Raw genomic sequence first — 14667 nt, 5'->3', positions numbered from 1 at the left:
ATGTATCTTTTTAATTGCAGAAAAATGACTTTTGGCACAGTTAGTGACCTGGGTCAGTTCATCCGAGAGTCTGAACCTGAGCCTGATGTGAAAAAATCCAAAGGTGAATGTCTGCCACTTTCTTAAATCTTGTCTTTGTAATTCCTATGAAATGCAAGAAGTTGGCAAGTGGCTCAACCTACCATTGAAATATCACTTTTTGGGTCCACTGGTCCTTTAAAATTGTGTACAAATAAAGGATGCCCTTACTGGAGGCTGCCATTCTTCTAGTTATGCTAGTTTCTGTCACCATTGAGTCCAGTATGTTTGTTACTGACCTTGAACAAGCGTGCACGTCAGAACATGCTAAATTGAAATGACCGAGTCAATGTAACAGCCAAGAACATAGCATTTTAGATGATGATAATGGTAACGTTGCGTCTCTTTTCTAGGTTCAATGTTCTCACAAGCTATGAAGAAATGGGTACAGGGAAGTACAGATGAGGTGAATATTCCCATGCATTGAATACAAGCTTGATACTTGATTTGTATTTCAGTGCAGGTTTCTGTGGAAATTGTTGAACCATCAGCTTTCTACATTGAATTTATTTTGGTCTCCTCGAAGCAGCCGGAGTATTTTGGGAATGGGGGTGGGGGGACCTGCCTGTCACGTTTAGTCACTATTCATTCTTTCTATCTTGTTTTTACATACTGCATTTGTGTAATCGTTTCCCACATACAGTGAGGGAAAAAAATATTTGTTCCCCTGCTGATTTTGTACATTTGCCCATTTACAAATGATCAGCTTGTAATTTTAATAGTAGGTTTAACTTAAAGCGGTGGTTCCCCTAAAAATAAAATGTTGACATCGCATTTAGCAAATAAATTACAGTTAGAATCGGCTTGTTTTATTTAAAAAATACCTCCGTACGTATCGTTTCCATTATTCGGTCCCACCGCCACTTCCGGGTACGATGCAGGCGGTGGGCGTTCCTAATTGATTGACAGGCATCCGAACGACGCATCCATCGCGTCACGAGATGCCGAAAAAAGCCGAACGTCGGTGCGGCTCTATACGGCGCATGCGCACCGACGTTCGGCTTTTTTCGGCATCTCGTGACGCGATGGATGCGTCGTTCGGATGCCTGTCAATCAATTAGGAACGCCCACCGCCTGCATCGTACCCGGAAGTGGCGGTGGGACCGAATAATGGAAACGATACGTACGGAGGTATTTTTTAAATAAAACAAGCCGATTCTAACTGTAATTTATTTGCTAAATGCGATGTCAACATTTTATTTTTAGGGGAACCACCGCTTTAACGGTGAGAAACCGAATAACAAAAATCCAGAAAATGCATTTCAAAAATGTTATAAATTGATTTGCAATTTAATGGGTAAAATAAGTATTTGATACCTTTTTGTGAAACTTCACAAGGTGCGATCTTGCATTGAGCCCCAGACCGAGGGAGATTCACAGTTCTTTTGTGTTTCTTCCATTTGCGAATAATCGCACCAACTGTTGTCACTCTCTCACCAGGCTGCTTGGTGATGGTCTTGTAGCCCATTCCAGACTTGTGTAGGTTTACAGTCTTGTCCCTGACATCCTCGGGCAGCTCTTTGGTCTTGGCCATGGTGGAGAGATTAGAATCTGATTGATTTGCTTCTGTGGACAGGTGTCTTTTATACAGGTAACAATCTAAGATTAGAAGGAGTCCCTGTGAGAGTGCTCCTATTCTCAGCTCTTTACCTTTATATGGAAAAATGGAAAGAAACTGCGCTAAAATATCAGAAAAAGAAGAGAGAAAAGAACATGCAATGTAGTCAGTGTATTCACTCCGAGAGCTGTGATTACCATGTAAACAATAGATACAAGAAAAAGATGTGAGAAGAATATAAATTGCGCTACCTCTAAAGCAGAAAACACTTATTGAAAACACAAAATTATGAATTTACAAATAGGTGATGTATATAGAACTCACTACTATATCAAAAACATTGGAGTTTGATGGCCACTAGGGTGCACTATACAGCAATCTCAAAACCCCTCAGTAATAATGAAAAAGTGATATTATGGTGACTAATACAAGAAGAAAAAATATTACATTTCGATCAAGAAATATATATATGCCATGTCTTTCCCCCCCCCCCCCATCCAGCCATGTCTCCCCCCCCCATCCAGCCATGTACCCCCCCATCCAGCCATGTCTCCCCCCCCCCCATCCAGCCATGTCTCCCCCCCCATCCAGCCATGTCTCCCCCCCCCATCCAGCCATGTCTCCCCCCCCCATCCAGCCATGTCTCCCCCCCCCCATCCAGCCATGTCCCCCCCCCCCATCCAGCCATGTCTCCCCCCCCCCATCCAGCCATGTCTCCCCCCCCCCATCCAGCCATGTCTCCCCCCCCCATCCAGCCATGTCTCCCCCCCCATCCAGCCATGTCTCCCCCCCCATCCAGCCATGTCTCCCCCCCCATATCCAGCCATGTCTCCCCCCCCCCCCATATCCAGCCATGTCTCTCCCCCCCCCCCCCCCCCCATATCCAGCCATGTCTCCCCCCCCCCCATATCCAGCCATGTCTCCCCCCCCCATATCCAGCCATGTCTCCCCCCCCCATATCCAGCCATGTCTCCTCCCCCCCCCCCATATCCAGCCATGTCTCCCCCCCCCCATATCCAGCCATGTCTCCCCCCCCCCCCCATATCCAGCCATGTCTCCCCCCCCCCCCATATCCAGCCATGTCTCCCCCCCCCCCCATATCCAGCCATGTCTCCCCCCCCCCCCCATATCCAGCCATGTCTTCCCCCCCCCCCCATATCCAGCCATGTCTTCCCCCCCCCCCCCATATCCAGCCATGTCTCCCTTACCTGCATCCCCGCTGCCGCCGACTGGTTAATACGCGCGGGGAACATTACAGCTTTGAATAGCTGTAATGATTCGCGCTGTGTATAGACACTCCCCCTCGCTCGGGATTGGACAGTTCACCCGAGCAAGGGGGAGTGTCTATACGCGGCGCGAATCATTACAGCTATTCAAATGAAAGCTGCAATGTTCCCCGCCCGTATTACCCAGTCGGCGGTAGCGGGGATGCGGCGTAACGGTGGCGGGATGCGAAAGCTGTAATGTTCCCCGCACGCTGGTTAACGGCGGCACGTGCGGCATCATCAAGGTATGTAGGACATGGCTGCAATATGTGGGGGACATGGCTGCAATATGTGGGGGACATGGCTGCAATATGTGGGGGACATGGCTGCATTTGGGGACACATTTAAAAAAAGTTTCGGTATCGGCGAGTACATAAAAAAAAGTATCGGTACTTGTACTCGGTCCTAAAAAAGTGGTATCGGGACAACCCTAATATCACCTATTTGTAAATTCATAATTTGTGTTTTCTTTACCTGTATATAGACACCTGGGAGCCATAAATCTTAGTTATTGATAGGAGGTCAAATACATATTTCATGCATTAAAATGCAAATACATTTTTAACTTTTTTGAAATGCGTTTTTCTGGATATTCTCTTACTGGTAAAATAAATCTACCATTAAAGTTAGACTGATTATTTCTTTGTCAGTGGGCAAACGTACAAAATCATCAGGGGATCAAATACTTTTTTCCCTCACTGCATGTCATTGGGACAATTAATTAATAAACCCATATTTTCTGTAAAAAGTACTCTAAAGTTAACTTTGGTACATACAAACTAGGGGTGTAACGGATCAAAAAACTCACGGATCGGATCGATCCTCGGATCGGGAGTCACGGATCGGATCATTTTCGGATCAGTAAAAAAAAAAAAAAAAACACAAGACAAACAAAAGTTTTGTCTTTTTGTTTATTAACACTCTTAAATTACTTTGAAATTATATAAAATCAAGTTACGGTGCACAAGGCATAATATCTTCTGTTTAACATAATGAAAAACAACTTTAAGTGCAACATAAAGGCATGTCTTCTTCCTTGAGACATGGGCCAATGGGCAAAGAGCCAAAAATAACTTAAAGTGCAACATAAAGGCATGTCTTCTTCCTTGAGACATGGGCCAATGGGCAAAGAGCCAAAAATAACTTAAAGTGCAACATAAAGGCATGTCTTCTTCCTTGAGACATGGGCCAATGGGCAAAGAGCCAAAAATAACTTTAAGTGCAACATAAAGGCATGTCTTCTTCCTTGAGACATGGGCCAATGGGCAAAGAGCCAAAAATAACTTAAAGTGCAACATAAAGGCATGTCTTCTTCCTTGAGACATGGGCCAATGGGCAAAGAGCCAAAAATAACTTAAAGTGCAACATAAAGGCATGTCTTCTTCCTTGAGACATGGGCCAATGGGCAAAGAGCCAAAAATAACTTAAAGTGCAACATAAAGGCATGTCTTCTTCCTTGAGACATGGGCCGATGGGCAAAGAGCCAAAAACAACTAAAAGTGCAACATATCTTCTTTCTTGAAACATGGATAGTGAAAGCCTAATATGTCCACATCAAAGAAGAATAAAAGAAAGAAAGCAAAGCATTCCTGAGCTTATAATTTCAAATTCTTTTTCAAAAAGACAAGGATGTCTACATGCTCTGGGGAGAGTGTGGACCTCTGTGCAGTAACTATGTCCCCTGCTGTTGAGAACACCCTCTCAGAAGGAACTGAAGAGCCTGGCACAGCGAGATAGCATCTTGCCATCTTGGCAACATGAGGGTATTTACACTCATTGCTTTTCCACCATGTCATCGGATCACCATCCACTGTAATGCCGCTTGCTGCCAGCAGATAGGATTCCACCTCCTCTTTGATGATGTCAGCAGAAGTCTTGTTGTCTTTGCTGGCAAAGGTCTCTCCAAAAAGCTCTGCCATCGCCGACTTCTTTTGTGGAGGAGATGATGAGTCCAAGTTTGCTCCTGTTGGCTCTGCAGCTTGAGCTTGACCCTGCACAAAAAAATTGTTGATTAATTAAACCTATTATTTATTTTCATGTTTCATAGACATGAAAAATGTGGAAATATTATTGCCACATTTTTCATGTCTATGAAACATGAAAACAACAACATTTAATAAAAGCCATTATTAAAAAAAAAAAAAAATGTATTTAGATTAAAATTTATCATTTTTAAAGAATATTCTTTATTTACCTCATCACAGTCTTTAGTGCCCAGACTGCTCACAATCTCGGTGGTGAGGTCACTGTATGTCCTCTGGCGTAGGGCAGGGTCCATGTGAGACAGGGACTTGAACCTTGGATCCAGGGCAGTAGATCTGTGAAGGTAGTCCTGTAGAGTAGGGGGTGAAGTGTATCTGGGCTGCAGGTCCTCTCTAATGGCAGTCTTGACATCTTGTGTGATGGTGCTGTCTTCCACACCTGGAGCCATGGATTGTAGAATCCTTGTTTTTAGGGGCATGATCATCGATACAGATGGTGAACTTTCAGTGCTCAGAAGAGATGTTACCATCTTGAGGGGTTGAAGCACCTGGAGGACCTCCTCTGCCACTCTCACATCATCATCAGACAGGGTAATGATGTCCTTGACAATTTTCTTTAGGGTCTTGTCAGTCAGTGCAGAGTATATAGCTGCCTGCTGCTCCAGATAACGCTCCAGCATATCATAAGTGGAGTTCCACCTGGTTGGCACATCATTTATGAGCTTGTGTTTAGGCAGCTTTAGCATTTCTTGCTTTGTTTTAAGCACATGGGCAGCTGTTGTGCTTCGGTGGAAATAGGAAACCACCTTCCTGATCCTCCCAAGGAGGCGGTCCATCCTACTGACAGAGATTCCCTTTTGAGATGCCAAATTTACGACATGTGCAAAACACCCTATCTGTGGGCCCAGTCCTGCCTCAATCACGGCATTAACTTGGTTTTTGGCATTGTCAGTTGTGACTGGGATATTGGTACTGGGCCTCTTTAGCTTCCATTCGTCCACCGCTTCTGTCAGCACCTGCGCAAGATGAGCGCTTGTGTGACTCTCGTAGAGGGGGCGTGTCTGCAGCACCGGACTTCTCATCTCCCAGTCTGCCGTGATGAAGTGAGCGGTTATTGTTATATAGCTCTCTGTTCCCCTGGACGTCCACCCGTCTGTCGTGAGCGCAACAGACGATGCTTGGGATAGTTCATCCACGACTTTTTTCTTCTCCTGTTCATAAAGTTCTGGCACAACCTTTTCGCTGAAGTGGATGCGCGACGGGATGTTGTAACGTGGCTCAAGCACGTTAAGCATGTGCTTAAAGCCCTCGTTCTGCACAATGGAATATGGCCTCATATCTGCACCCATAAACACGCCGATCGCTTTTGTAATGGCTTTAGCCCGGTCCGATTGTGGAATAAGGGGCTGTTTAAATGCTGCGGTGATGAGTGGTTGCTGAACAGCTTTTTTCACTCCTGTGACTGTCAGTGGAACACCGGGGTGATGACGCTTCAAATGCGTGGCCATACTTGACGTGTTTCCACTATCGTATGGCTTTCTTGTGCCACAGTGCCTACACGCCGTCATGGTTTTATCTACCATCCTCTTTCCCTCATGATCATATTTCACAGGGAAGCCAAAATGATCCCATACAGGAGATTTAAACGACGCGGGGCGTTCAAGCTCCTCCGTTCCTCCGCTCGCCATGACCACACTATGTGTGTGTGTGGACTGATTCCTTCCTTGCCAAAGTAGAGGCAGGATGTGGAGGTGCTTCGGTAGCCTGGAGGAGCAGAACACTGGGCACAGTGGGCAGTCAGTCGCTCGACTCGCCAGTCAGGGAAGCTCACCTGGAAAAAAGGAAAGAAACTGCGCTAAGACCTAGAAGCAATCTTGTGCAGCCGGCGGCTGTCCACAAAAATTACCTAAAACTCAGTGGAAGCAGCAATCCTTCTGCAAAACCCCAATACAGTGAATAAAATATAGAAAAAAAATAGGATTGCGCTAAACGTAATATTACAATAGTGAACGACCGACGTAAACGCATGAATTGACAAGAACACCATAAATACAAAAAATTAGAAAAAAAAAAAATATGGATAACCTAAAAGTCAATTTGAATAAACGTACAAAACGCCGCAGTTATTTGAATTTGCATGAACCTGTGAAAATTCCACCATCATATAGTCCCCACTCCCCACTGTAATAGCCACATTCTCCCCCACCACTAATGTAATATCCACAATCTCCCCCGCCACTACTGTAATATAGATGTCGTCTCCCCACTGTAATATCCAGACATCTCCCCACTGCTGTAATATCCACGTCATCTCCCCCACTGTAATAATATCCACCATTGCCCCACCTCACTATAACATCATCCACCATTGCCGCCACCTCACTGTAACATCCACCATGGATCCACCATGGCGGTGGCGACAATGGTGGATGATGTTACAGTGAGGTGGCGGCAATGGTGGATGATGTCAGGGGTGGATGATGTTACAGTGAGGCGGTGGCGGCAATGGTGGATGATGTCAGGGGTGGATGATGTTACAGTGAGGCGGTGGCGGCAATGGTGGATGATGTCAGGGGTGGATGATGTTACAGTGAGGCGGTGGCGGCAATGGTGGATGATGTCAGGGGTGGATGATGTTACAGTGAGGCGGTGGCGGCAATGGTGGATGACGTTACAGTGAAGTGGCGGCAATGGTGGATGATGTTACAACATCCACCATTGCCCCCACCTCACTGTAACATCATCCACCATTGCCGCCACCTCACTGTAACATCCACCATGGATCCACCATGGCGGTGGCGACAATGGTGGATGATGTTACAGTGAGGTGGCGGCAATGGTGGATTATGTCAGGGGTGGATGATGTTACAGTGAGGCGGTGGCGGCAATGGTGGATGATGTCAGGGGTGGATGATGTTACAGTGAGGCGGTGGCGGCAATGGTGGATGACGTTACAGTGAAGTGGCGGCAATGGTGGATGATGTTACAACATCCACCATTGCCCCCACCTCACTGTAACATCATCCACCATTGCCGCCACCTCACTGTAACATCCACCATGGATCCACCATGGCGGTGGCGACAATGGTGGATGATGTTACAGTGAGGTGGCGGCAATGGTGGATGATGTCAGGGGTGGATGATGTTACAGTGAGGCGGTGGCGGCAATGGTGGATGATGTCAGGGGTGGATGATGTTACAGTGAGGCGGTGGCGGCAATGGTGGATGATGTCAGGGGTGGATGATGTTACAGTGAGGCGGTGGCGGCAATGGTGGATGATGTCAGGGGTGGATGATGTTACAGTGAGGCGGTGGCGGCAATGGTGGATGACGTTACAGTGAAGTGGCGGCAATGGTGGATGATGTTACAACATCCACCATTGCCCCCACCTCACTGTAACATCATCCACCATTGCCGCCACCTCACTGTAACATCCACCATGGATCCACCATGGCGGTGGCGACAATGGTGGATGATGTTACAGTGAGGTGGCGGCAATGGTGGATGATGTCAGGGGTGGATGATGTTACAGTGAGGCGGTGGCGGCAATGGTGGATGATGTCAGGGGTGGATGATGTTACAGTGAGGCGGTGGCGGCAATGGTGGATGATGTCAGGGGTGGATGATGTTACAGTGAGGCGGTGGCGGCAATGGTGGATGACGTTACAGTGAAGTGGCGGCAATGATGGATGATGTTACAACATCCACCATTGCCCCCACCTCACTGTAACATCCACCATTGCCCCCACCTCACTGTAACATCCAGTCAGACTCATCCACTAATTTTTCCCACTAATAATGATAGCCAACATTGCCCCCACACTAGTAGTAACACTGTAATAAAAATAATAGCCATTTTTCCCACTAGTAATAATAATAATATAGCCAACATTTCCCCCAGTACACACTGAAATTAATAGCCATTTTCCCACTAGTAATTAGTAGTAAATAATAATAGCCAACATTGCCCCCAGTACACACTGAAAATTATAGCCATTTTCCCACTAGTAATAATAATAATAGCCAACATTTCCCCCAGTACACACTGAAATTAATAGCCATTTTCCCACTAGTAAATAATAAATAGCATAATAGCCAACATTGCCCCCAGTACACTACACACTGAAAATTATAGCCATTTTTTATGAGAATCAACTCAGAATCAATCAACTGTACTTACTACTACTGTACTCTGGTCTCTCACTGTACCTCTCACTGTACTTGCAGACTGCGCGCTCTGGAAGAATACACGTGCAGACTGCAGAGGGAGGGGTGATGACATCAGCGCGCACCGCCGCCGGAGCTAGGCCGAAGCCGCGGCCTTTCCTAAGGACACGGCGGCGGTGCGCTCCGCGGATCGGATGCTGTGCCGATCCGTACAGGTCGGCCCGTTCGGATCGCGGATCGGACATGATCCGTTACACCCCTAATACAAACACAAGACAATACCCAAATATTTTGTAAAATTTTAAAAGATGAGATGGTGTTTGAATAAATGGATACCAAATATGTCAAGCCTTAGAATTGTGCACAGCCGTGAAACTTCAAAGTATGGCACCTAAAATTGTCCATAGGCAATGCTTTGAAAGCTTTTACAAGTCATAAATTAGTTGGCAGTTATAAAGATTTGCTACAGTGAGTGTACTGCTTGTTTAACAGTGTAAATTTGCTGTCCCCTCAAAATAACTCAACACACAGCCATTAATGTCTAAACCGCTGGCAACAAAAGTGAGTACACCCCTAAGTGAAAATGTCCAAATTGGGCCGAATTTGCCATTTTTCCTCCCTGGTGTCATGTAACTCGGTGTTACAAGGTTTCAGGTGTGAATGGGTGGCAGGTGTGTTAATGTTGGTATTATCACTCTCACTCCCTCATACTGGTCACCACCTCATGTCAAAGAACTCTCTGGGGATCTGAAAATAGAATTGTTGCTCTACACAGTGGCCAAGACCATACAGTGGTTTAACAGGACAGGTTCCACTCAGAACAGGCCTCACCATGGTCGACGACCAAAGAAGTTGAGTGCACGTGCTCAGCATATCTAGATCTTGTCTTTGGGAATGGCTGCCAACATTGCTGCAGAGGTTGAAGGGGTGGGGGGGGTCAGCCTGTCAGTGCTCAGACCATACTACGCACACTGCATCAAATTGTTCTGCATGGCTGTTGTCCCAGAAGGAACCCTCTTCTAAAGATGCACAAAGCCCGCAAACCGTTTGCTGAAGACAAGCAGAATAAGGACATGGATTACTGGAACCATGTTTTGTGGTCTGATGAGACCAAGATAAACTTATTTGGTTCAGAAGTTGTCAAGCGTGTGTGGCGGCAACCAGGTGAGGAGTACAAAGACAAGTGTCTTGCCTACAGTCGAGCATGGTGGTCGGGGTGGCATGGTCTGGTGATGCATGAGTGCTGCCGACACTGGGGAGCTACAGCTCATTGAGGGAACCATGAATGCTAACATTTACTTTGATGTACTGAAGCAGAGCATGATCCCCTTCCTTTTGGAGACTGCACCTCCAAGACAACCACTGCCTTGCTAAAAAAATCTGAGGGGAAAGGTAATGGACTGGCCAAGCATGTCTCCAGACCTAAACCTTTATTGAGCATCTGTGGGGCATCCTTAAATTGAAGGTGGAGGAGTGCAAGGTCTCTAACATCCACCAGCTCTGTGATGTCGTCATGGAGGAATGGAACAGGACTCCAGTGGCAATCTGTGAAGCTCTGGTGAACTCCATACGCAGGAGAGTTAAGGCAGTGCTGGAGAATAATGGTGGCAACACAAGATATTGACACTTTGGGCCCAATTTGGACATTTTCACTTAGGGGCTTACTCACTTTTGTTGCCAGTGGTTTAGACAGTAATGGCTGTGTGTTGTTGTTTTGAGGGGACAGCAAATTTACACTGTTGGACAAGCTGTACACTCACTACTTTACATTGTAGCAAAGTGTAATTTCTTCAGTGTTGTCACATAAAAAGATAGAATAAAATGATTTACAAAAATGTGAGCAGTGGCAGCGAAAGGGTCAATGACGCATTTAACAGACCACAAAGTGAACAAATGAGAGAATTCATGGTTTAAAATTACACATACTTTAAGTTGGGAGAGAGCTTGCAGAAAATTACTAGACAAGATGGTGCAGCCATGTCCAGAGGCACCATAAATGTCTCATTCTGGCCAAAATGTCATATAGTCAGAACTAAGACAAATATAGTAAGTTCTTTACTGCAAGGGCAGAGTTTATCTGTCCCTGATGGGGATTGTCACGGTGGGCTTTCTAATGGCTTTTTTTTTTGTTTTGTTTTTTTATATAATTGGGGCATACATGTACCAATTACTTCCCTATTTTCTCTTTTTAGGCCCAAGAAGAAATGGCCTGGAAAATAGCAAAAATGATTGTTAATGATGTCATGCAGCAGGCACAGTGGAATCCGCCACCTGACAAACATACCAAGGTCAGTACAGGTCAGTTTTTTTTTGCAGACTTAGATAGATTGCTGAAGAAGGCAATGACTTCTTAGGCTGGGTTCACACTATACTACACGACTTTCATCCTACTTTGCTCTGCGACATTGGTCCTACATCCATCCGACTTTCATGAACCAGATACTACTTCATCCGACTATGTGATAGTCTGAATTATTCTTTGACCAATCAAAACAATCCCAGAGAGAGATAAATTCCTTTTACTGCTGCTGTAATCACAATGTAGGATGTCAAAAGTCGGATGGTTAGGACAAGGATCCTACTTTGATCTGACTTCAATGATATTTAATGGGCTGAAGTAGGATCAGTCGGACCAAAGTAGTACAGGGAGCATTTTCAAAGTCGGACCGACTTGTGTCGGACCAGTTAAGACGGCTCTCATAGGGAAACATTAATTTTCATCCGTCATGCGACATGAGCTCCCAATGTCGGAGCGTTTGTCGGACAAGTGTGAACCCGGCCTTAAGGGGAAAAAAAGGTGCAAACACACAGCTTTTTGCAATTTTATACATACAGGTGGACTTTTATTGCTTAACTGATTGTGAGGCATTATTATATTATTTATACACAAGCCTTCCATTCACCTTTATGCTGGTTATGATCGAAAGGTGTCAGAACACACAATGCATTCCAGTTTATTGCCTTATGAGGCTGTGTAGCAACAGACCAGTCAGGGTGCCCATGCTGACCAGTGTCCACAATCAAAAGCACTTGCAATGGGCACGTGAGCAATCAGAAATGGACCACAGAGCAATGGAAGAAGGTGACTTGGTTTGCTGAATCACGGTCCCGTTTACATCATGTAGGCCAGTGCATGTGCGTTGCTTGCCTGGGGAAGAGATGACACCAGGATGCAGTAGCCAGTGCAGTCAGTGACCTCTTATTGATGTCTTGGTGCCAGATTCCACAGCATTCCTTCAGAGGTCTAGTGGTGTCTATTCCTAGATGGGTCAGGGCAACAAAAGGGGGAACTACTCAACATTGGGTGCTCATATTGTTATGGCTTATCGATGTTCATCTGTATATATCGGGCAATATATACTGAAGGGCGCATTAACAAATCTGTATATGGAAAAAGTGTAATCAAAATCACTAGTAAATAGAAAATAAGTATACAAGGTTTGTTCTAATGTGCTGTAGTCAAAGGGAGTAAACAGGTTGAAGTTAGATTTAATGTGGTCCAAGTCACTGACCTGGAACAAGTATACAAATAATTCTGACCTAGCATGCATTGTTTCAGGTCTGTGACCCAAACATACTTGTCAGATATAGAACAGCCAGGAAATGGCATTTTCAGAGGTGGCCATTGATGGCATGCCCTTACTTTACACATGATGGAGTCACGTAAACCATATCTGTGTATTACTGCTGCGCAGGTAAAATACACAATAGAATGTGCAGACCCGTAAAAAAACAAGCAATTGAGTACCCGAAAAAAGGGAGAGGGTGTTATAATTTTGGAGTTAATTCACAAAGCCCCAAACCAGTAACGGCGTATATGATGAAACGGCACACCAGAAATTTCTAGTTCATTTCACATGTAGTATTTCATTTCCAACATTAAATATTAGTATAAAGCCATACCAAACAATTCTATACACGGATGTGTAAACAAAGCATAAGGAATCTAAGCTAGACAACATGGCGTTAAACCCAACAGCTAGGCAGAGCATATTCAAATATGACAAGATGCAGAGGAATGTATTGTGCTATAAATGCTAAACACGTATAGTAAAATACAAAAAGCTAAATATAGAGTAACCAAGTGACTGATGGCAGAAAGAGGTGGGGGGTGCAGAAAACATTTTGGGGTAAAAAACCCTTAGCTAAGTCCAGGTGGAAATTGGATTTGATAAAGGTTTTTTACCCCAAAACTATTGAAAAGTTTGCTATATTTTTTCTTTTTTTATTTCGCTATACTTGTTTGCCATTTATATCACGATAATGTGTCTGCACCTTACTATGTTTGAATATGCTCTGCCTAGCTCTTGGGTTTACCTTGGTGCTGTCACTTAGTTCCTCATTGTGCTGTGATCCTTTATGCAAACTTTTTCATTTTCAAAATTAATTATTGTGAATTGAACTAGAACTTTCTGGTGTGCTGACTCTTTAATATTGTATACAGTACATGGTTACTGCTGTGCAGGCTTGCTCTCACTTGTATAATGTGTCACACATTTATTGGCTGACCTTGATGCTGCTTTTTTTTTTTTACTTTTCTTTTGTTCTCTTTTTCCCACCTCAGCTCTGAGATCAAATACCTGGCTTTTCCTGAGTTCCTCTCTGTAGTGAATCTTTTTCCTGCACTTAAGACACTATATTCTACTTGCGGAAATCATACAAAGCAATGAAACAAATATCGGAGAAGGTGCAGCCTTCTGGAGCAAGACGGATGGGAAGGAAGATGAATTGTCTTTGTAACCTGACTTTAGTGGAAAGAAATCTGCTGCACTTTGAAAGTTATGTGTGGAGCACTTACCGATATGAAGGCGACATTTGTGTGACTACTGACCTCCCTGATTATTAGTCCATGCAGACTTCAGGATTCAACATAAAATATCAATCTGTTACTACAACTAGTTCATTTTTCATAATCTCAGTAGTACTCATCGAAACACAGTGAAGGTGTTCCCCCACTGTAACTGTTAAGATTCCATCTGTTTTTCTGCGGAAGGTTTATATATATATATATACACACACACACACGTGTGTATAAGGGTTTGTTCACACCACATGAGTTGGGGCTATGCTGGCAGCTTTTTCCAGTGCAGCTCAAGCCCATATACCAAGCAAAATACCTTGTTTCCATCTGTGTCCACTCACAGCTGAAAAAAAGTACTGCTTGCAATACGATCCACCACATTGCAGCACTGCAGTAAAAAGAACTGTTTAAATGTCACTTTTGACCGTTCTGTAAAACATAAAACCGTACAATGCTTTGGGATTGGCACATAACCTCTGTTTCCCAGCAGTTGTACAAACGATGCGGTTTGCTGGCGGAGACAGACCCTAAAAATATCTGAAATTAAAGATCTGTGTTGTCAATGGCATTAACTCCATTCACATTAGTGAGACTGGAGCGTGACTTTGATCCGACTTTACCTTCTCTGGACCAAAGTTACATCAAAAGTCACACCAAAGTAGTGTAGGCACTTTTTCAAAGTCACGACTTTAAGTCATACCGATTTGAATGGGTGCCCTTGATGTCCAAAGTCGCATTACAAGTCTCTTTACTGTCATTTTACGGTTCATTGAAGCAAGAACTGTCTGATTCCAAAGAGAATTTGAATATTTTTG

At 44.6% G+C, this 14667-nt stretch overlaps 2 protein-coding genes across 3 annotated transcripts in view; one reads left to right on the top strand and one right to left on the bottom strand.

Annotated features, from left to right (window-relative positions):
* Positions 1–13946, top strand: part of AKAP10 (A-kinase anchoring protein 10) — a 66481-nt gene extending 52535 nt beyond the window's left edge. The window contains exons 12-15 of one of the 2 annotated variants that reach the window (XM_040338651.1): positions 21–103; positions 432–484; positions 11244–11349; positions 13616–13946. In XM_040338651.1, coding sequence (XP_040194585.1) covers positions 21–103; positions 432–484; positions 11244–11349; positions 13616–13659 — 286 coding nt within the window. In that variant the 3' untranslated portion in view covers positions 13660–13946. The remainder of the gene's footprint in view (positions 1–20; positions 104–431; positions 485–11243; positions 11350–13615) is intronic. The other variant, XM_040338652.1, reaches the window with a different exon arrangement.
* On the bottom strand, positions 3771–7043 carry LOC120927757 (E3 SUMO-protein ligase ZBED1-like). The gene is made up of 2 exons (XM_040338653.1): positions 5096–7043; positions 3771–4892 (listed from the first exon to the last, which is right to left on the bottom strand). Exons 1-2 carry the CDS (start codon positions 6569–6571, stop codon positions 4497–4499), a joined length of 1872 nt encoding a protein of 623 aa, XP_040194587.1. The 5' UTR covers positions 6572–7043; the 3' UTR covers positions 3771–4496.
* Positions 13947–14667: the final 721 nt, after the last annotated feature.

Source organism: Rana temporaria, chromosome 2 (genome assembly GCF_905171775.1).
Source record: "Rana temporaria chromosome 2, aRanTem1.1, whole genome shotgun sequence".
NCBI lineage: Eukaryota > Metazoa > Chordata > Amphibia > Anura > Ranidae > Rana > Rana temporaria.
This window is presented reverse-complemented; position numbering and strand designations above follow the sequence as displayed.

Bases quoted from the DNA above. Each gene is read 5' to 3' on its own strand.
- LOC120927757 (XM_040338653.1), bottom strand. From the start codon at position 6,571: ATGGCGAGCGGAGGAACGGAGGAGCTTGAACGCCCCGCGTCGTTTAAA. The intron at 4,893-5,095 runs GTAAATAAAGAA...TTTTTTGTGCAG, and splicing joins GCACTAAAGACTGTGATGAG to GGTCAAGCTCAAGCTGCAGA.